This window comes from Carassius auratus, chromosome 5, assembly GCF_003368295.1.
Source record: "Carassius auratus strain Wakin chromosome 5, ASM336829v1, whole genome shotgun sequence".
Classification (NCBI taxonomy): Eukaryota; Metazoa; Chordata; class Actinopteri; order Cypriniformes; family Cyprinidae; genus Carassius; species Carassius auratus.
Genome location: NC_039247.1, coordinates 8,003,855 through 8,028,245, shown reverse-complemented (window position 1 = coordinate 8,028,245; position 24,391 = coordinate 8,003,855). Strand labels below are relative to the sequence as shown.

At 33.5% G+C, this 24,391-nt stretch overlaps 1 protein-coding gene across 2 annotated transcripts in view; it reads right to left on the bottom strand.

Annotated features, from left to right (window-relative positions):
- LOC113073306 (pre-B-cell leukemia transcription factor 3-like) overlaps positions 1 to 24,391 on the bottom strand; it is a 40,832-nt gene that overhangs the window by 10,731 nt on the left and 5,710 nt on the right. For both annotated transcript variants that reach the window (XM_026246212.1, XM_026246207.1), the window contains exons 3-4: positions 3,986 to 4,227; positions 2,841 to 3,031 (exon numbers count right to left, since the gene is read on the bottom strand). In XM_026246212.1, coding sequence (XP_026101997.1) covers positions 2,841 to 3,031; positions 3,986 to 4,227 — 433 coding nt within the window. The remainder of the gene's footprint in view (positions 1 to 2,840; positions 3,032 to 3,985; positions 4,228 to 24,391) is intronic.

Below are 24,391 nucleotides of genomic sequence, written 5' to 3'. Positions count from 1 at the left end.
GAAATTGTGATGGAACGATGGGTTTGCTGGAATCACAAGCAGTTCTGTCTTCGCAAAGTTGAGTTGAAAGTGATGGTCCTTCATCAAGCAAGAATTGTCTGTTAGACAAGCTGAGTTGCGAGGAGCTAGCGTCGGATCTTCAGGATGGAATGAGAGGTAGAGTTGAGTGTCATCAGCATAGCAGTGGTATGAAAAGCCATGTTTCTGAATGAAAGAACCTAATGATGCCATGTAGACAGAGAAGAGAAGTGGTCCAAGAACTGAGCCCTGAGGCACCCCAGTAGTTAAATGTTGAGACTTGAACACTTCACCTCTCCGATATACTTTGAAGGACCTATCTGATAGGTAAGACTTAAACCATTGAAGTGTGGTTCCTGAGATGCCCTTTGCCAGTAGGGTTGATAGGAGGATCTGGTGGTTAACCAACTGTCAAAAGCAGCGGACAGATCAAGCAGGATAAGTACTGAAGATTTGGATTCCGCTCTTGCTGGTTTTAGGGCTTCAACAACTGAGAGCAAGGCAGTCTCAGTTGAATGTCCACATCTGAAGCCAGATGGGTTGCTGTTAAGGAGGTTGTTCTGTGTGAGAAATGCAGAGACATGGTTGAACACAGCTCATTCAAGTGTTTTTGAATGAGGAAGAAGGGAAACTGGTCTGAGTTATCTAAAAGAGATGGATTGAGGGTGGAGGTCAATACTTAAAGTATAAATTATTGCATGTATATACTGTATTATTGGCAGTTATAGGTCAGCCATTGTCTTTAGGTTGTATCCAGTAAACATTGCCTGATGTGGCATAAAAACGTATACACTTTATAGCCCACCAATCACTGTTTTCTTCATTTATATACCATTTGAATAATCTTCTGATGAGTAGATTCATGCAGAATTTACTCTTGGACTTAAGTAAATCGTGCCCTTGCAAGCCAACCGGCACTTATTGGCAGATTTCCCAATCCCACTCAATTTATCCTTCTGCCAGTTTAAGCACAACACTCATAAGACCTTAAAATATTATCACATCACCCACTCGTTCACACACGCCTCACTCTCAGCACATCCAAAAAAATCTGAAACAAACCCACACTCGCAATAACACCTACGTGTGTAAAAACAGCACACACAATAAATAATAATTATTTATTTTAAAAAATACTTTATAATCTAAAGCTATTTGCAGTGTATTGTTAGTAGGATAGTCTCTTTGGGGCAAAATGTTGTCTTAATTCACTAAACAGTCATGAGCTCTGTATCTTAGAGCAGATACCTGGGCCTTATCCACTAACCACCTTTAATCCAGGCATTATCTATGCTAAATCTATGCTTTCTGTATCTGTGTAAATCAGGAGTATTATATAGATTGCACTTTATTCACATAAGCAAACACATATACAGTATGGGCAAAAACATGCATAAAATGTTATGAAAGATGTTAGAAAAATAAAAATAAAATAAATCAAGTAAATCGATTAAACCTAAATAATAATATAAAATAGAGACAACTGACAAAAGCATACTAAAGCATATACAAATTATACATAACATCTTTTCTATTTAATTCTGTCTAGATTGCACCTTATTCACATATACTGGCAAAATGCATGCATTAAATGTTGTGGAAGATGGTGGGGGGAGGGGTAAAAAAAGGAAACTGACAAAGCATATAACATTTGAATTATCTTTTCAAGTAACCAATAAGTAATGACCTATGACCTTCATAGCCACACCCTGGCAACCACTTACAGCAGCCTAGCAACCACCACATAGACTTCCATTTAATCAGATCAAAAAGGATACCTTTGGATAAAAGTGTCATAGAAACATGGGCGGGGGGGGGGGGGGGGGGGGGGGGGGGGTTTGCTCTTTTGACGCATGCTAGCAAACGGGACTTCCATCATGCATGTTACACATAGCAATGAATAGCTAAATGCTAATAGTGATTAGCTAAGTAATAAATCAAGCTAAGAACATGCTTAGAAAACTCCATATTAATGATCAGTCCAGCAGCCACCTTGCAACAACTCATAACCGCCTAACACCTCAACAACACCCTAGTAACTAAGTGCCACTGCATGCACCACTCACATTTTCTTCAGGAAATGTACATTCTAGTAATATATAGACAACATAAACAAATGTTATTGTGCATGCATGCTTTTGTGGCCCTAGCTTAACTTCCAGTGGACTTAAAAATAGAATCAATAACAACAGCTAAATATTCCCTCTAAAGTCGATTATTTTTGATAACAAGCAAAATATGTTTGCTGCGTAAATCAGACTTACTGAAAATGCAAATTCATTCTCTACCAGCAGGAGGTGCTTTAAAGCAGGAGAAACTGCTGTACTGCTGTACACAAAGTAGCTCTGAGCTCACAAACGCTGATTTATCACGAATATAACATGCAAAATTAAATCAAAATGACATCAAACATTTTATAGACTAATTAAAGATTGTCTTGCTTCAGTAATACAGTGATATAAAACACCAGCGCCTCGTTTAGATTTTTAAACGTGCAGTACGTGCTCATGTTTATTCAACAAAGCCTTTTGGAAAATCGCTCAGTTTTAATATTGTGAGTGCCAAAACTTACACCTAACTATAATATAAAAAAGCAGAAAACTGACAAAAGCATATAAAAAATTGCAAAAAATTTAAATATTAAAATTTTATTAAAAAGCTAATTCAAAATATTAATAGCTTGTCAAAACCACAAAAAACCAAAAAACACACATTTTCTAAATATCCTGACAAGATGCAGACAATACATTTAATGCATGATGTTTTGGATAGAATTGTCTGCCAAATGCATGACTGTAAATGTGTTTGACACAGTTTCTGACCTGGCATCAAGAAAGCGAGACCTGAGGATCATGACTGCCTCACAGGTGCTCTGCTTGAGCTGCATCTGGATGGAGCTGAATTTGTTGTGGATGATGTTGACCATGCGCTCGATCTCTTTGGGTGAGATGGGCCGCGTGCGAGACTGTTCCCTCAACAGGTTCATCACATGGGTAGTGAACTCATTACACGCCTGTGAACCAATCAAATTACTGAATGAATGATAATGCAAAGACATTAACTTGAAAACAATGAAAACATATACTGAAATTAAGCTGGAAAAAAAGTGAAATATTAAATAAAAAATTCTGAACGAAAATTAGAAATGCTGCCTTGGCAACTAACTGAAACATTTAAACTGAATCACTAAAATTATTATCTGGAAATAAAATAAATAAATAAATGAAATATTCTGTTTAGTTCTGTATGTTCTGTATAAATTGTCTTGCTGTATGATATTTTCCTACTTCTTGTAAAGCGATCTTGAGGTCTTAAAAGTTACTAATATATATATATTTATAAATAAATTAAATTAATATAAAAAAGAGAAAAAAACACAAAAAATCAAATTGAACTGAACATATAAAATAACTACTAATTTAAAGTAAAAAAAATCATAATAGTATCTAAAATAAACATAAAAAACACTTCTCAGTATGCATATTTATTTTCAGTACACAGAAAAAAGTAACAGATAAAAATGACAAAAAAGAAAAATTACTAAATAATTTACTAAAACTTTTAACATTAACAAAACTATTTACTATAGCATTTTTGTTATTTGAAATAAATCTGAAATATAAAAATATATAGATGAAAAACTTTAAATGAAGTTGAGACATGAAAAAAGACAAAAGCGCATAACAAAGTTACAAAAATTAAACAAAATTATAAAAATATAAAAATTAAAGCTTATTCAAAATAAAAATTATAACCTGCAATTGTATATGAAGAGACACTACTCATTATTTGTGTTATGTTTTCAATATATGAAAAAAGTAACTATCTATGTTTTCCCTAGTCATTTTTATCCAATAAGAAGCTAGTTTTCAAACCAGCAGTACCAGGATGTCTGACTGAATTTAGTGGAAATCGTTTTTTCTGGTATGTTCCTGATGAATTTACAGTTGTGCACTGCTGTACAGACCTGCTCGTATTTCTCCAGCTCGGTGTGGTAGATCTGTCTGATCTGGCTGAGTTTGGCTCTGTAGTCCGAGTGCTCGATGGAGTTATCAGATCCCAAACCCACTGCTGCTGTTGCTGCAGCAACTGCCGATGCCCCGCCCCCTTTCTCCGGTCCGGACACGCCCTCTGCCAGCAGCATGTTATCCAGACGCATGAGCTGAGGATCCGGAGGATCTTCATCATGACTGCCACGGATACTGAGACCTGCCACAACACATGGAGAATAGGCCATTTAAATATAAATTAGACAATAATCTATCTACAGTCTATAAGATGAGCATTGTAGACTTGAGTGTGAGATAGAGCTGGTGTAAAAACACATTTAGACATGCAAAGACAACTTCTTGAACACTGGACCTCCCAAAGCAGGTTTCAGATAGCCAGTTACTTCTTTGTATCACCGCAGAACTGCAAGCCCCTCACATCCTCAGCCATTAACACACGGTGCAGGATTAGTCTGCTACGACATGCTGTTTATCAGGGTCGAGGTGTGCTTGTGCCCGCGCTGACTACAAGAGAATGATTGACAGTGGCAGGTCTCTTCACTGAGGTGGGTGGAAGAAAAGCGCCGTGAGCCGTTAAGATGTGCTTCAGCGGCAACCCAACACGGCCTGCTTTAATTCCACGCTTTTGGCACTTCATGTTTGATTTTTGATTTTGCAGTCAGCAGAGTGGATGGTTATGTAAGCATAGGAGAAAAAATTATATGTAGTGTCTTACACGTCATTTTTATGGATTTTTTAAAAAACATTTTTAAATGCTTTTGTCATTATAAATATATATATATATATACATAAGTGTGTGCATGTGTATTTATTAATGTTTTAAATTTTTTGAAAACACAGAGAAAAAATCTAGATAGATAGATTAACTGAATTTTAACTCTGCTCATATAACTTATATATAAAATTATATATATTTTAGCAGAGTGGATGATGTAAGATTTATCTTATATATACATATTTAATATTTTTTTCATGATTTTGTCATTTTTCATTCTAACTCTGTTGATATTAATGAGTTATAATTATTTGCATTTTATTTTATTATTATTATTATTATTATTATTATTATTATTATTATTATTATTATTTATTTATTTATTTATTTATTTTGTTGCATTTAGCATTTTGCAGGCAGCAGTGAGAATGCTCACAAGGCCTTGGGAGAATTATTATTATTATTTTTTTTTAATAGGACCAGAATTATATGAAGTAAATGTTAATGCTGATTGGTGCAAATGATCTGAGCTGCATCATTCATTATAAAGCTCTATACACTTACTGGATGTTAGCTTTTGACTCATTAGTGTCTATTTTTCTAATAAGGTGTTTTAGAGAATTTTGCAACTTAAAGATACATTTGTGTGCATTAAACAAGATATGAAAAAGCAATTAAACTCTCTGATGAGGAAACATTAGGTGCAATGCCATTGTCCTACAGTTTTAGGTGATTTTAAAGATGCTCTTCAAAAAATAAAAACCAACCCGAGGACAAGATTGTAAACACACCACAGCTGCTCAGAATGACGATAAGATCCACACACACACTGCCCTCCAGAAACACTCACACACACACACACAGTATTCATGAGGTCAATGCAGGATGACATTTAAAGCAGAGGCAGACAAAGGCAAACAAATGCAAGATGGAAGGAGTGGATATGAGACAAAGCATGAACGTTTGCTCTGCTCTGCTCTTAATCTAATTGCGGCGTTCTAATTTGGTGTCGCTTTCATTTTTAATGGCAACAAAATAGAAAAGGTAGCCACATTCCCTATTCAGACCTCAGGCACAGAAATGTTAATTCAGCACGGAGCACATCACACGAAACGCTCTCAGTTTGAGCAGACGTCTAATCAGTTAACGGTGACTGAACGGGAACAGATCGACAGAGAGGTGCATGCTCACAGAGAGACAAACCAATTCAATTGACAAACCAATTTTTCTTCCAAAAATGTCAAATAAATTTTTTTTTTTTTTGCAGAAAATGACAATATGTCAAAATAATGAATGTTTTAATTTGCGGTGATTGAAAAAAACAAAACAAATCCCACCACTTATTGGTTTGTTAACTCTTCTAAAGTTAAAACATTGCCATTATGTCTAAAAAGAAATGTCTGAAAACACAGTATCTTTTTTGTTATTTGGATCAGTTGTCATTTCATGCTTTAAATCTAAATTACAACATTTATATTTGAGATTAGGAAGAAGAAATATCATCAGTAGTTTACAGAATAATAAAAAAAAAGTTTCACTCAAACACATGTGTTATTGTGGTGTTATTTTTTCCATAGCTGTATATATATAAATTAATTAAAACTAAAGTTTACACACACACACACACACTTAAATCTAGCTACTCTATTTGTCTATAATGAAAGGTTATATTAAGATAATGCCAGGGTGACAGAGGTTTTTCTGTATTGCTATGGTCCTCATCCTCTGTTTGCCTGATGTGTAAAGATGTTGATGACAGTCGAGGTCTGATTGTGAGTAAACGGCTGAAACAGCTGTGTGCTGCTGGAGCGGCTGCCAATTTAATTTCTCCACCTGACACCTCACATCAGACTCTCCACACAGACTCATACGCAGACATTAGTGCCTCATATTGTCTGTTCGTTTGGGATAACACAGATTTTTTGGTACCAATCCTAAAAGTATCAAAAAATAATAACCATGTAAACGACAAATACAATCCTACACTGTAAACCCTAATGTTGCCTTGACTTAAAAAATCAAGTAATGTTGACTAAACATTACTTAAAATGTTGCATTTTGGCCCTGTCACTTAAAAATATGAGTTAATTTAACTAATTTACCTTCAAAATGCATAAACTTAAGATTTCAAGTGTTGTGAGCTCAAAATCATGAGTAAATCCTTTCGAAAAACTCAACGTCACTCTGTTCTTCCTTTAATGTGATTGGCCATGGGAGAAATTCTGCCTAGCAACAAGAGAACAAAAGCACTGATTGGTGGATTACAAAATTCGTCCTTTTGGTCTGTTTGGTTGCTGAACTACAATTCAAGAGGAAGTTTTTCTTTCTGTACTATGTTCGGTGACTAAAATTATGTAGATATAAAGTTGTTTTGCATGATTTCTACTGGTGAAATATGTTAATTTAAATCCTTGTGGTACGTGATTTTGAGATGATTATTGAAACGACAACTTAAGTATTTGATGAAGTGGCCCAATCGTTTTCCTTTGAGCGAAAGAACATGGCAGCTAAAGTTACTGCTTAACTCGTTAGATGAAAACCCTAATAAGTTGAATGAACTAAATTGATTGAGTAAACTCATTGCCTCAATTTAATTGAGTAATGGAGTCCCCCAAAACTTACATATTTAAGTTAATTTAACTTGACGGTTTTGTAGACTGTGCACTGAAAACCCTAATAAGTTGACTGAACTAAATTTATTGAGTAAACTCGTTGCCTCAATTTAATTGAGTAATGGAGTCTCCCAAAACTTACATTTTTAAGTTTATTTAACTTGACGGTTTTGTAGATTGTACTTAAATCACTCAGTTCACCAAACTTGATGCTAATTTAACGTACTTAAACAATTATGTTCACTTAACTTGGTACTAATTTCAAGTGTACTTATATATTTAAGTTAACTCAACATGTAAATTTAACTGAAAATGATGTTCTTATTTTTGACAGCACACTGAAGTAAAACAAATAAAAGCATATTTAAACTTTGACCTTTTGACAAACTGTCACAATATTTATGAACATACAGTAAACCCTATACTGCACTGTAAAAAAAAAAAAAAAAAAAGTCTTTTTATGTCTTTGCAGACATTGAAAAGACATCCACTGAGGAGAGAATGTTTTTATGACGTCTTTTTTTAATGTTTTTTATGTCTTCTGTACATCCGATATAGACGTTCACATATCCTCCTTACAAGGTTCTGTGACTTTATTTCTGTCAGACATCTAGAGAAGCTCTTATTGAGAATTAACAGAGGTTTAAATGTGCATACTTGATTAATTTGAAGTCACCATTGTGGTGGAAAATGTTTGGTTTAGTTGGGATCTTGGTCCAGATACTTCTTATGTTCGCTTGTCTCTTGCTGCTATAACAGTATATTTTAAAATGCTGTTTTTGTGGCGAAAAAAGACAAAGTTTAAAACAGCTCAGGTGTTATCAGCTCTTTGTTGGTGTAAGCTTGTCTCTTGCTGCTGTAACTTGTGTGTTGTAAAACACTGTTACTGTGGCAAAGAGAGTTGAGATCTAACATGCACATATCTTGCTTGTAATGGTGACTAATTATAGTAAAATAAAATGTATTGCTGCAACTATGGATATACTTTTATGGATATAAACTTTGTAGATAAAACAATGTACTTACTTTTAGAAAACCGATCACGTCGTCACAAACAGACATCAAGATTTTGGATATGCATCACATCAATGGTGACAATCAGAACAAAAAAAGGCTGGAAAATAAGGAGGAGTTTGTGCTATGGAGCTCTTTTGTTTGTCACCGTTGTTGTGATGCATATGCTAAATCTAGAAGTCTGTGTGTGTGAGTACTTGATTGATTCTTTTACTCAAATTATTTCAAACGCATTCATTTCGTCCATCTTTAAAATAAGTATTTTACTCCTGGTGCCTGTTAAAAATATCAAACAAAACTTATTTTATGATCTCAAATACGTATTATGTGATGACTTTCTCACCAACAAAAAACATCAAATAACACCTGAGCTCATTTAAATTTGTCTTTTTTCACCACAAAAACAGCGTTTTAAAATACACCAATACAGCAGCAAGAGACAAATTAACCCAAGAAGTAACTGGACCAAGATCCCAACTAAACCAAACACTTTGCACCACAATGGTGACTTCAAATGAATCAAGTATCAACATTTAAACCTCTGAGGGATTTAGGTAGTCTACAAAACCGTCAAGTTAAATAAACTTAAAAATGTAAGTTTTGGGAGACTCCATTACTCAATTAAATTGAGGCAACAAGTTTACTCAATAAATTTAGTTCAGTCAACTTATTAGGGTTTTCAGTGTACCAGATAAACTGAAAATGCAATTCGTTTAGAATCAAGGGTTATATTCGGTCCCTTTTAATTTGTTCTGCATTTTTTAGATCTAGTCAGAAACCCATTAGCAGTCTTACAGGATTCTGAAAATGATTTTATATATATATATATATATATATATATATATTTATTATTATTTATTTTTTTTATTATTTATTTATTTATTTTTAGAGGCGCTTAATTAGAGGTGCCTACTGATATACATCTGTGCAAATCAATATATCATACCCATGCATTTATTTATTTGGTAAGTGGCCAAATTTTTATTTTGTAAAAATGAATGGCTGACTGTAGGTCATCACTATAACAAAATCGGTCGCTTCAAATAAAAATAAAAAATAGAATTCTTAAAATTTCTCCATCAGTGGCTGCAATTTTTCATGCGGTTTTCTTCAGAAACTGTAGTCATCTAGGCTTTTGTACTGCAAAACCACACACAAAAAACTTTAACTTGAATGTTGTATTAAAATGCTGCATGTGCGGAGATGAATGGCAGGTTTTGTGCTTGTGTTATGTTTTTCTCAGAGGATTGCTGTAGATTAAAATGGTCTGGTTTAAACCTCAGCTAACCTGGGAGAGATATTACAGAATAAACCCCAAAAAATCCATGACCTCCATTACCTCACGCAACCTTTGTGATGTTTCGGTCCTTCTGCAGGATCTACTGACTGAGTTCAAGCACAAGTGCATTAATCCTTCAATGCCATTAATCTGGATTAGTCAAACAAAGGCTTCCGATAATCATCTTTAATCACTCTTGGAAGTTGCCTGGGCATGTCAGGAATACATCAGCGTCTGGGATTCGGTGTTGTGGTGGGGGGTATGAGGTATTTTTCGGAGCTAACTAACAACTTGAAACATTTCTGTACACTTTAGAGACACACATGGTCAAATCTAAGATGTTAGCAGTGTTATTTAAGTATTAATTATGTATTATTTAGTAATATTTTGAATAAGCTGTTATTTTGTAGTTTTGTTATGTGCTTTTGTCATTTTTATTAGTTTAGTTTTTTTAAAGATTCTTATAAGTGTACAAATATACACACAGAATAATGTTTACTTTCAGTATTCTTGCAATAAACAATATAAGGTCATTTTTAAGTGTCTTATAAGACACATTAGAAGAATTACATCATCCTGTGGATGCGATTGTGAAATACAGAACCAAATCATTAATCAAAATCGAACTACATCTTACTGTCAAAAACAAACTTAATCATTCTGAATTTGCAAAACCTGTTCCTGAATCGAAAACCTATGTCGTCAATCAAATCGGTTTGTTTACACAAAGATTTAAAGCCCTAATTTTTACATTTCTGAGAAACAGTGTTGTTAACAAAAATGAAATCTTTTTTTTTTTTAAATGGTAATTTAAATAAAGCTTAAATAATTTATAAATACTAGAACTTAAACGTAAATTAAAAATGTTGTTTTGCAAATATTTGAAATAAGAAGTATTAACCCCCCCCCCCCCAAAAAAAAATAGAAAGCTGTGCAGATATATATGATTTAAATGAAAGCTAATAAAAAAATAGCAATGGCATGTAACAAAATTAGAAAAATTTAAGAAATGCAAAACCTGTGATAATTAAAAGAAAACAAACATATCATATGCATTTTTGGACGAAAATTGTTGTAAGGAAGTTAGTGCAATATAATAATTTTCTGTTAAAAGAAAAGTGCACAAGTCAAATCAACTACTGTTATCGTGAGGGTTTTTTTTGTTTGTTGTCATTTCTGGACATCTGTAATTATTCACTTTCACTCTACAGAAAAAAAAAAACAAGCCAATATTTTCTGCTAAACATTTCCTTCTGTGCTTCACAGAAGAAAGTAAATCATCCGGGGTTTGGAACGACATGAAGGCGATTAAATGATAGACTTTTTATTTTTGTGTGAATTATTCCTTTAACAGGCCCTCGAAATAAATCATAGGAGAGCTAACTTGCATAATCCTTCACGAGCGGGGTCTCGCTCTAAAATAAATATAATCCAGAGCTCTCAAATCTTCACAACCCCACATTTACAAGTCTAATTTAATCTGCTCAGTGAAGCGCTCAAAGCCGCTCTCATCACTTAGCAATGACAGTTTTAAATAAGAGTTTAAACCCGAGTTACTGTACAGATGGAGCGAGCGGTGGGTGGTTTTGGATTTCTTCAAAGAGCAAAACCAATCACTGAAATGCACATTTGATATATAAAGAGTCTAATAGACGGCGTTCCCTCTCCCACGACATGCTCAGAAAATCTTCTCAAACACACAGCCTGCTCTCCTGCTCCTAATTAGCACCGGGGTCGAAAAGAAGTTGGCTTCTACCAACGGCATCCAAAATAAAATCAGAAAATAAATGCCCAAAGACTTCAGTCAGAAAATAAATGCCCGCTGGGTAGTTTCAGGCATTTAATGCGGTTTTCTAGAAAGCAGTATGGATACCTTGTCCTCATTTATTCACACTTTGTTACTAAAACCTGCTTGTGTGGGCTTAAGCTTCATAATTTGCTAATTAGAGTTTGTATTCTAATTAGTCTTTCAGTCATACTGGTTAATTTGGATGAATATAGCTCGAAAATACCCTCAGATTAAAGCTGTAATTGCTGCTGCCAAACAGCAGCTTTATTAACAGATCCTGCGGCAGAAGCTGAACACTTGACCAAATCACAGGCTTGTGTTCACAAAGCTGATACAAAGAGCTCTTCTGAGGAAACTAGTCATAGAAAGTTAACCAGGTTAGTGGAATCAAATCTTTTAATAATATTAAGAGTTTTGTTTGAGGCTCCAAACAGAAGAAAAACTAAATATCCACCACCATAAACATAAAAGCTGTGTTTTAAAAGCGTGTGCCTTGCACAAAAACGGTAAAAACTTAAATTTAGTTAGTTAGTTAGTTAGTTAATTACTATTTGCCAACTTGGGAAAAAAGGAAAATTCATTTCATTAAACTGCATTTATTTTTAACAGATTTTTGCTTGTATATATTTATTATGTACATATTTATTTATTTGTTTGTTTGTTTGCTTGACAACTGTTTGCCAATTGGGTGAGAGAAATTTAGAATTTATTCTCTGAAAACAAGTCTCAATATCTTTCATACTAGATATTAATTAATAGTTTATATGTAGCTTAAATATTTTTTCATATTTAGGCCAGGTCAAGACTTATTTATTTATTTTTGTTATTTACTTTTTTTAAACAATTTATGGATAAGAAAATATACATATAAACAAGTCTTTAGATTTAGATTTAGATATTTTACAGGATACATTTTTTATTTTTTTTTTACAATACAGCATGAAATTAAACAGTTTTTATCCAGACCAAGCTTAAAAAGTGCACCAGAATTTATAAAACTTTCAAAGCAATAATCAAGTAATGAATGAATGTAGGAATGAATCAAATTGATTTAATAGTAATACATTTTTCTCATTTCAGCGCAATCTCCCACATTTATTGGTCAGTCCATTCACACATATACACACAAACACACACACACTGCGGGCGACTTCAACCGTTTAAAGCGCATCAGTTTCTCTCTTCACGACAAGATGAGGATCTTACAGCTGCAGCTCTAATCACTGTAATTAAGAGATAATTGGCATTAATTATTCTCACATAAGCTCATCACAAATCAACAGGAAAATGGCTGCTGCTGGTTTCCACACGCGACACACCGTGGTTAAGCTCTCAGAGATGCTTCGAAGCGTGTGGATTTACATCACAATACATCTCCTCCTTACTGAAGTGGAAAGCATCTGTCAATCAAATGCAAGAGTGATCATTTATATTCAGTTCATATTGGTTTATTTGGATGAAATTTGAGCTATTTTCGTGAATCAATTATGTGCATTTATTTTTGACTGTGCAAGTCATTTTCCTAAGTCAAGCATCACTATTACTGTTGCTCAAACTGAAGCATAGTCATTCATTTTAAACAAATGAATAAAATCATGATACAGTGAACTCATGAGAATTAACATCAGCCAACCCTGGTGTCTTTGCAACCTTGCAGACTATTGCATGTCTTGTTTTTTGGGAGTGATCATTGTTGGTGGAGCACTACTGGGGAAGGTAACAGTGGTCTTCTATTTGTGAAGTCTAAACTCTTTAGAGATGGTTTTGTAACCTTTTCCAACCTTTTCTTATCAATAATAAGAATCAATGAGAACAGCTTTAAAGATTTAATGAATTAAATGTTAATTCATTCCCAAAGAGGCTATTTTGTACACATATTCCATGTGAAATGTCTATAAATCTTGCATAATCCTCAGATATGATAGCAAAACATTTAAGTTGGACTGACATTTTTGTCATTTTAGTTACAATTTTTAACTCTACGTACAAATCTGAGATCACTTGCAGTTTGTTTCTTTATCCAGTGTTTAAATACAAAATATGCTATCAAAATAAATTGTACATTCAGTTTGGGCAAAGGCGACAAATAAAAAATATCACTGTTTCAGTGACCTAGAAATCTTTTTTCTTCTTTTTGCATAAGTTGCACAAGTTTATTTTGATTTGTGTGTTTCTAAATCCTAAAGCTTAGTTTCTTTCCAGTTATTAAATGAAAAAAAAAAACATCTTTTCAAAACTGTCTCAGAAGTTTGGACCTGCTGTGCAAAACAACGTGAATAATGATCAGCTCACAGGTTTCAGGGCATGTTGTCGATAGCGACAGATCAATTCGAAAAAAATTTTCGCCTTGAAAGTCGTTTTGTCTTTGAAAGTCATTTAATGGCTAAAGCATGTGACCATGTGTTATCACTGCAGGCAAACAACCCACAGAATCCTTATCAAAAGAGGTTTGCACTTTACAGAGATATTATATGTTGTCAAAACACAGCCTGATGACAGAAACAGCAGGTTTAGCATTGCAACGATTTTGTGTCACTGAAAGCATGCTTCACTGGAACACAACAATCCAAGCACTGATCCCAGATGCAGTCTAAAAACTCAAAAATAATTCAGACACATGCCATGATTATTGAAGCCTGTTTTCACCATGGAACAAAAAATTATTTTAAAGATAAAGAAGTAAATAATTTCTTGCTATTCTGACTTTACATCTCACAATTCTGACTTTACATCTTGTTATTCTGAATTTAGATTTCATTATTCTGACTTCACATCTCATTATTCTGAATTTAGATCTAATTATTCTGACTTTACATCTTGCAATTCTGACTTTACATATTTTTTCTTACATTAATCTTGTTATTTCGACTTTACATCGTATTATTCTGCCTTTACATCTCGCAATTCTGACTTTACACCTCGTTATTCTGTGTTTTCATCTCACGATTCTGACTTTACATCTCATTATTCTGAATTTCGATCTCATTATTCTAACTTTACATCTCGCGATTCTGACTTTAAATCTTGTTATTCTGACTTTACATCTCGTGATTCTGACTCTACATCTCGTGATACCGACTTAACATCTCGTGATTCTGAATTTACATCTCGCAATTCTGACTTTACATTTTGTTATTCTGACTTTAGATCTTGTGATTCTGACTTTACATCTCGTGATTCTGACTTTACATCTCACAATTCTGACTTTACATCTTGTTATTTGGACATTAGAGCTTGTGATTCTGACTTTACATCTTGTTATTTTGACTTTACATCTCGCGATTCTGACTTTACATCTTGTTATTTTGACTTTACATCTCGTGATTCTGACTTTACATCTCACAATTCTGACTTTACATCTTGTTATTCGGACATTAGAGCTTGTGATTCTGACTTTACATCTTGTTATTTTGACTTTACATCTCGCGATTCTGACTTTACATCTCATTATTCTGACTTTAGATCTCGTGATTCTGACTTTACATCTCATGATTCTGACTTTACATCTCGTGATTCTGACTTTAGAGCTTGTGATTCTGACTTTACATCTCTTGATTATGACTTTACATCTTACAATTTTGACTTTACATCTTGTTATTCTGACTTTACATCTCGCGATTCTGACTTTACATCTTGTTATTTTGACTTTACATCTCGTGATTCTGACTTTACATCTCACAATTCTGACTTTACATCTTGTTATTCGGACATTAGAGCTTGTGATTCTGACTTTACATCTTGTTATTTTGACTTTACATCTCGCGATTCTGACTTTACATCTCATTATTCTGACTTTAGATCTCGTGATTCTGACTTTACATCTCATGATTCTGACTTTACATCTCGTGATTCTGACTTTAGAGCTTGTGATTCTGACTTTACATCTCTTGATTATGACTTTACATCTTACAATTTTGACTTTACATCTTGTTATTCTGACTTTAGAGCTTGTGATTCTGACTTTACATCTCTTGATTATGACTTTACATCTTACAATTTTGACTTTACATCTTGTTATTCTGACTTTAGATCTCGCGATTCTGACTTTACATCTTGTGATTCTGACTTTACATCTTGTTATTCTGCCTTTACATCTCGCAATTCTGATTTTAGATCTCACGATTCTGACTTCACATCTTATGATTCTTACTTTACATCTCACAATTCTGACTTTACATCTCGTGATTCTGACTTTAGAGCTTGTGATTCTGACTTTACATCTTACAATTCTGACTTTACATCTTACAATTCTGACTTTACATCTTGTTATTTTGACTTTAGATCTCGTGATTCTGACTTTACATCTTGTGATTCTGACTTTACATCTTGTTATTCTGCCTTTACATCTCACAATTCTGATTTTAGATCTCACGATTCTGACTTCACATCTTACGATTCTGACTTTACATCTCGTGATTCTGACTTTACATCTCACGATTCAGACTTTACATCTCACGATTCTGACTTTACATCTCACGATTCTGACTTTACATCTTGTTATTCTGACTTTACATATTGTTATTACAACGTAATTCTAAATATGATCAAGACTGCATGAGTAGATGTGTTTAGGGAATTTGGTTGTTGAAAATATAACATTTAAATTAACAAAATGACTTGAATAAACAGTTCATTTTGATAAGTGAGATCGAATGAGAGAGTCAGTAAAGTGATCTAATAATCCCATCACTACTCTCCTCCTATTTTAAAAACACATGAGAACTATTCACAGATATTTGCTCCTAAAATACTGGCTTTAATAAAGTCCCATTTATGTATTGATTTACACTGCATGAAGACAAACAAAACTGAAATGAGTGGGAAAACTAGGAAACCGCCAAAGATGGACATTAATATAGTGCATGATTTAAGACTAACCTGTGCACACACCAGCCAACCAGATCCTGATATAAGCTCACTCACTCAGCCTCATTAGCCAGCTATACCTCGTTAACAATGGCAGACTCTCATTGGAATGCACATTAATTATGCTAATCAGGAGAGTGCTGCTCAAAGTATTATGTTAATGTCCTGTTTAGGAAGCGTAAATCCAAGAAGCTGTGTCTGCCAGTGTCAGACTAATGCGGAGGCACTAATCGCGATATGTACGTTTGAGTTTGCTGCATTGTTAGGAGCCGCTCATACTGGACGTATTCTTACATTTAAAAAAACAACTAGAATAATGGAAAGGGAAACATTTTATGGCGAAGCAAACATAAAATTTCCATAACACACCTTAAAAAAAACATTATTATATTTTTTTTACAATAATGCATTATTTTTATAAAAATATAGAATTATTTTTAATTTCAAGAACAAATTTAATGAATTGTACAAATACAACACTTTATTTATTCTTTAATTTTGTTAAGTATCTTTTCCAACCAATCCATAACAGACATAGTCTTATAAGAAATTAATTAAATTAATTACTTACTTAATAAGGATATTTAATATAAATTATAGTATTCTGTATATAGATTTAATTTTCTTTTGTAAGTAAAAACTGAATATATTATATACTTTTATGCACTAGATTGAAAGAACACTTCATTTCCCGGGAAGGAATCTTCTGCATTTAATTTCTTTGAATTGCATTTCAGTAAATTCCTTTTCCTGTCATTTCAGTTCAGTTGTCTATGTGTTTCGGCCAATTAAATTCAAATTCATACCAATGAAGTGAAAGGAGCCAAATCTTCCATTTTTAATTCTACACGACCCTGGTGTCTTCGCAGACAGCATGTGAAAGTACTGTAAGTAGGCAATAAGATCTGAATCCAACGTTAACACAATATCTAGTCTGTTAAAATGCCTTCATCTGGTCAGTTTCTAAAGGCAGCATTTTCCAAGGATCATGCGTGGTTACATTTCAAAACATTTCCTCAGTCGTAATCAGTTTAACTGGTAAATGTCGAGAGGTCATTCCTGAGGAAAGGCCAAGCTTATGAAGCTTGGTGGAAGCCAATGTGAGCTGTAATTCACCTATGATGCTCATGCTTAGTCATGGAAATGTATCGATAGAAACTGTAAATGAAGGCCACAGAGAACGTCCATCGGCCGTTAGTGTGTGTGCTGCAATCTTTCTGGAACAGGGACTATCGATCGATATGATTTCCCAAGACTCCTCTGAGCCAGGCGTAGGAGGGGAATGTTTTTTCAATGTTCTCTCAAGGACCCTCCGAATAAACACTTCACTACAGCTTTCCACTAAGCAACTGTGAGCTTTAACACTGATATTCTAACCCGAGGGTCAGATATTAAGTAACATTTATTCACAATCATGTCATTCTAAAACTGTATGAATATCTTCAATATTATCTAAAGCAGTCTCTGAGCTGCTCTGTTCTATAATATGAAAGTATGTTACTGGGCCAACTAACACAAAAAATGGTGAGGTTACCCCAGGTAGCAAACTGAGGTTTTGAAATGTTTCTAAAAAGCTGAAATATATATATATAATTGTTTATTATTAAAATTTCCAAAATTTTAAAATGTCCAGTTTTTTTCCCCCCTGATCATTAGGTCATAATTTAAATGTTTCTTAGAATGTTCATCAAGTACAAATAACATCATAAGGAAGCTTTGTTTTGAATATTGATCTCGGAATGTTTTCTCTCAAGTTTATTAGAGCATATAGCAAAAATGAATACAATTTTAAGAATGTTCCATAAATAACTTTAAAATGTTAGTGAAAGTTGTGAGAATGTTCCTTTTTAGCTGGTATATTGTCAAATCATATGATAACATTGTGTGAGGAATTTTAAGACAATATTTGCTGAAAATCATGCAATTTATTTTTTATTAAACTGATTTAAGTTGTGTTGCTTTATATTCTCTGTTAAATAAAAAGTTATATTTGAAATATAAATATTTTATAACATAATACATCTTTACTACTAGTTTTCATCAGTTTAAAGCATCCTTGCTGTATAAAGGTTTTATATAAAAACTAACTGACGCCAAATTTAACAAAAATAAACTAATAATTATACAAAAAAGGAGATAATAATGCAAATAAAAATAGAAAATTGAAATGATTCAGTACATGAAAGTGCAGCACTAAATTGTACAAACAAACAGATTGTATATGAACTAAGAACAACAATGATATGTAAATGATATGCATTGCATTGCAATATTAATATATGATGATGTAGAATTTTTATTTGCAGGTGCAATGATATTTAAAATAACCTATAAAAATATAAACAAGCAGTTTGTTAAACTATTGTTCTAGGTAGAAATAATTTTAACATTTCAAAGGGAAGAAGAAGAAGAATGCATGTTGTCTTCATAAAATAGAGAATTATTATTTGTAAATCACCAGGTTGTAAAGAAAACATTTTCTACAAGACTTTTTGATTTCTTGTCAGCAGCTATACGAATTCTTTAACTCCTTGAAAATTGCGTCTTTTATCTGTAAAATTCAGCTGCGAAAACTCCCTCTGCATTCGCCTTCTGCAGCAAACACGAATATAAACACCGCCGTCCCTGAAGCGAACTGTCTTGGTTTCTCTTAGGTTGTTGTCTCACCTGTATGGTAGCTGTCAGGGATTGATTCTTTCATTTAGAACAAGGGAACAAAGACTGCTTTTAGGTGATGCCAAGAAAAGCACCAGAGCCAAGGTGAAGTAATGCGTGCCTTGTCTCCAGTGGAGCGTACGGCTTTGATCAGACGTACACAACGGTTTTGGCACACAAGAGCTTGAAAAGCCCAAACACACCATATAATAGGTATGTGTGTGCTTGAACCACACCTGACTCCTCTGCCCTCATCTGAAATGTATGAACCGCGTGTGTTTGACAGACTGAATAACAATGTGCTCTTAAAATGTCCTCATGAAAACACTGAATCTTGCATTTGCACCTGAGACAGAAAATGGTTGCATGACTGGAACTTAATATAGTGTCTTTTTTGTCATTAAAAGGACAGTTTAACCAGCTCAAAACCAAGCGATTAAAACATGTAAATGAATGCAGTTAGATTTTCTTCTTTTGTATTTTAGAGAAAGGCAAATTGTTGGTCAAGATTTTCAGATTTATTTTTTCTTTCGGACAATAACAGAAGGGGGAAAAAACTGTCTGTATCCCTATTTTCATTGCTATCAAGGTGTTGTTTTTTTCCAAATCTACTAAACTTTATAATGCAAGTGTTACATTTTTTTTTCGTTTTTTATTTATTTATTTTTATGCCACTGCATCTACTCTGATAATAAAAGTAACTTAATTAAAAGGATTTAAGTCAGATTTGATTGTTTTGTAGCTACGAGTTTCAGACTTCTTTAGAATTTGACTAGAAACAGTATGGTAGAAAATGCATAGAATTAAGTAAAATTTTATTTAAAATTACACCACTACATCAGATTTATTAAATGAAGGGCTTTAAGTTATTTGTACTTAATTTATTCCATATTATGTTGCAAGGTTTGCTGGTTTTCGCACACAATTTTTAGTCATTTCAATGGTAAAAAAAAAAAAAAAAAATCTACTTGACTTTATAAAGCAATTTGTTCATTTAGAGTTTTAAGGTTATTTAAATTACTCTGTCAGATCTAGAACTTATTAGAGCATGTTTTGAATATTTCAATACGCTGCCAAGCTAAGAACCCTATATCTCCAGCTGACCTGTAGATGTAAAAGTCAACATTAAATGCTATTCACAACCCATTTAACTTCTATAATGATGCATTTACAAGTGAAAGAGGATATTTAATGATATTACTGTTGCAAAGATGGCATTTCATATGAATACAGTACCCAAAGCAGGGATTTTATCAGGGACTGTTAAAATGTAGATGTATTATTGCATTCATACTTATAAAGCGAGATGCCTTGAAGTGCAAAAGATACTTGCATGCAATAAACATTTTACTTTATTAATAAAAAAATAATCTGATTAAATAATTGCAATAAAAAAAGTATGATCAGAAAATGTGCATGCACAGGTTTTCCATTAAACAGAGCTCAGAGCTCAAGTTTAACAAGATTATGAAAAAGTTGCATTACCGACAGCATTGGCCTGAAGCTTAAGTTAGACATATTTTTCCCCTTCATTCCTCCTCTTCTGATCTCTCTCACCTCCTCTCCGTGAGGTATCATAAATTAAGACAGGTCGTTTCTCCAGAGTGTTATCTATCATATGTATGAAGTGGATTAATTCATTATGACTGTGTGTGATATATAACAGCCACTCAAGAGGGTCAAGAGTCCAGGAGAGCAATTAAAGCAGTCGAGCAGACATCAGCATCTTAAAACAAACACTATGAGCCAAAGATTTACTGCTATACTCTTCATTACCCAAATCAAAACCATAGACGAACTGTTCTAAGTCATGCATGTGACTCTTTCATAAGCAAGGCATCAATCATAATATATATTCCCATGAACAACACAAAGGCTCAACTGTAAGAACGACATTTTTACCATCAGTCAGTCATCCATCATCACCACTGTTTACATTAAATGTAATTAAACATGAACCTCGTCTTTTCCCAGTCTCAGTGTTTTTTTGTTATTGGATTTCTTTTCCAATTTTGGAATTTTGTCCCTTCTTAAGAATATACATGAAATTCCTGAATTATAACTACTGTAGGTTATTTTAAATACCATTGCATTAGATCTGCAAATAAAAGTTTGATTTACTCCCTCGCTATATTCAATATTATGTTGCAAAAGTATGTTTCAAAAAATTTTATACATTGCGCACAATTAAATTGCGACAAAATTAGCACTATCTATCTATCTATCTATCTATCTATCTATCTATCTATCTATCTATCTATCTATCTATCTATCTATCTATCGCCCAAATTATCCTTACATAACCAAAGTTAAGAACAAACTTTGAATAACGTTAATCAAACATTCCTTAGAAGTTTGGTGATCTTTGATAATGTTCTCAAAACATTGGCACAAAAAAAGTTATTTATACATCGTTCACGGGACATTTTTTTTCTGAAACATTTTAGTTGGACGTTTGTCAAACTATTTTTACAGAACATAAAAAAGTAACTTTCCCATAACGTTTACAAATGGAATGTTTGCCTTTTGTTTCTGTTACATTCTGTTACATTCAAGGAAAAAAGTTTAAAAAAATAAACTGAACATTTGGAATGTTCAGAGAACAAGAAAACACTTTCATTTTTGTCAGTTGGTTCAGAAACCCTTCAAGTTACATTCCTAGAATGTTTTCAAAATGATAAAATGGAACGTTCGAATAACCAAGACAAAAACTTATTTAAAAAAATAATAAAATAAATACTTTTGAACATTCAGAAAACAAACAACGCTTGCATATTTTAATGGTATTGTTGTTAGCAGAGTAGAGGTCAGTTGTGTGATCCAAATGTCCCCTGACTTTCTCTAATGTACAGTACAATACAATCGCCCTTTAAGCAAGTGTCCATTGATTACTGTAATCTATCACATTACTGTACAACTATAGGACATATTAGAGCAAGAATACATTCAAATCTTATTGGTCTGATGACAGCGCTGATGACAGTACACACACTTTATCACGTTAAGATGTGTAAGCAGGAGTCTGAGCAGACAGAAGCAGCTGCACCGTGCCGAGAGTCGGTCACTCCGAGGTGTCAGGTCTGATAAACGAGAGCCGAGCTGTTCAGTTTCACATTTGGTCCTCGTCATATCCAGCGCTCGGTGGTGATCATACACCACTGACCCACGGAGGATATTGATAAAACAATTATCTGCTCGCCGATCATTTGATTTTCTATTTCAATTACCGCCAGCGAGGACGGGGAAAGGGAGGATTGCACTATTGATTTTCTTTTTTCTCTCTGGCAGGAGCGCGAGACTCCTTCACATGCTGCTTTGATGACACCACAGCCGTGTAATAGCACGCTGTCTCGTGTCCTTGTCTGGTTTTCAAGTCTCACTTGTTGCAATTATGTGTTTGGGGAAGAAACGGATGTTAAATCACTGTGTTAAGTCAAGACACTACAGGCAAAACCAAGGCATTTTTTTTTCCATGCACTAGGCTGTCTTGTTTAAGACTAGGAAAAAATTTACGTTTTTTTTAATGCATGTATTTTCTGATTTCATGGAGTGATAAAAAGAGATCCCTCCAAAATCCCTTCTGCAATAACCTTTAACCTTTAAGTATTTTGAACCTGGCTTTATCCAGTAAATCTATGCACATTTCCAGAAAAGTTGTAATAAAAAAAAATAAAAAAAAATCATCTTAATATACTGTGATTAATCAAGTGGGAGAAAGTATGGTTATCTATTAGTTAATTTATTACCATATTCACCTGTAGTGTCTTGCCTTAAGTAATATCAAGATTTTAGAAACACTAAATAGAGCCGACAAAAGTTACTATGTTATGAAAATTTATATTCTTCCAAAAATATCTAAAAAGACCAGGGATTTATATTAAGAAAGTAAATGTGATCAGTTTTGATTTAGACATTAAAGCTGTTCTTTCCCAATAAAAAACTGTCAACAAATATCTTTTTTGAAGAGTCATTTAAAAACCCATAAGTTATAACATAGCCTGACATGTCAGTTATGAGTTATGATGAATAATCACTGTGAAAACAAATTACTCAGATAGTCGAATATTCTTCAGATTAGTCCATTTATCAATATAAGCACTGTTTGCAGCCAGTATAGTGTGTGTTATCACTTTTTAGCACCAGTTAAAAGCTCTTAAACTTTATCTAATCACCTCAAACCGTGAGATTCCCAGGAGACTCTATTGACTTGACTGACAGACAGTCATAAACCAAACCTGCTAAAGAGCTGCAATGATAAAAGACAAGGGAAAAGAAGAAGTGCACTGTGGGAAAATCAAGCCCAGTGCAAAGCATTTATGAGCTCCTCCATTTAACAAAGCAGGGTGATCTCAATCATATTCATAAACAGTATCAACATAAGTAAAGTAGTGCCAGAGTGATGGTGAAACATTGTGCATTGCATATCTTATATGCAAAATCCATTGAATGTTATTGCATCTATAATACGTTTAATTATTTTTTTAACTAATTACATAACAGTTACTGCATTTGCATATATATTGCAATTTAATATTTAGTAAATCTTGAAGGATATGTGAACTGTATCTAAAGTTGTCCATTTATATATAGATGCTGTCATCATGGTGATATTGTATGGTGCTGTCTATCCAAATGTATGCAATATGTGTGCTAGAATGAATATGAATTCCTATGAATACTAATGAGATTACATGAACAAGCACATATTGCATCGCAGAACATATGAGGTTTTAGGCCGTTGTGCGTTTGAAGCGAGTTTTAAGCTTCCATTTGTTGCCTTATTTTTTCATCTCAGAAAAATGAAGTATATACCAACCTCCAAAATGGATATGAATAAAATATCAGTTTCTTCTCCTCAGCAGCAAATGAGGGTTCCTTGCCTTGTTAAGGCAAAGAAAATGCTGATTAAATTTTCATTTCACTGCAGTCTTTTTGCACCACACTTTCTGCTCCGAAATATCTGCTCGACGAGGGTCTGTCTATCTATCTATCTATCTATCTATCTATCTATCTATCTATCTATCTATCTATCTATCTATCTATCTATCTATCTATCTATCTATCTATCTATCTATCTATCCATCCATCCATCCATCCATCCATCCATCCATCCATCCATCTTTTACATACTATTATAGTATTGATACATTTTTTGAATTAGTTTTTTTTTTTTATGGTTTCAGTTTTCATTCAAATTTGTTTCAGTAATTTTCTTGTGTGCTTTTGTTATTTATTTATTTATTTTAGGGCTAGCACACAATATATCTCTACTTGTCAGATATGACTGAAATATGTATTGCGGGAAGTCACCTCTTCGACGCGGCTCTGGTAGCCAATCAGAATGCATGGAGGCGGTTCTCTGCCTGTCAATCATTGCTGACATGTCTTTGGAGGGCGTCACCCAGCTGACTGTACAAATGATTGCATATATAA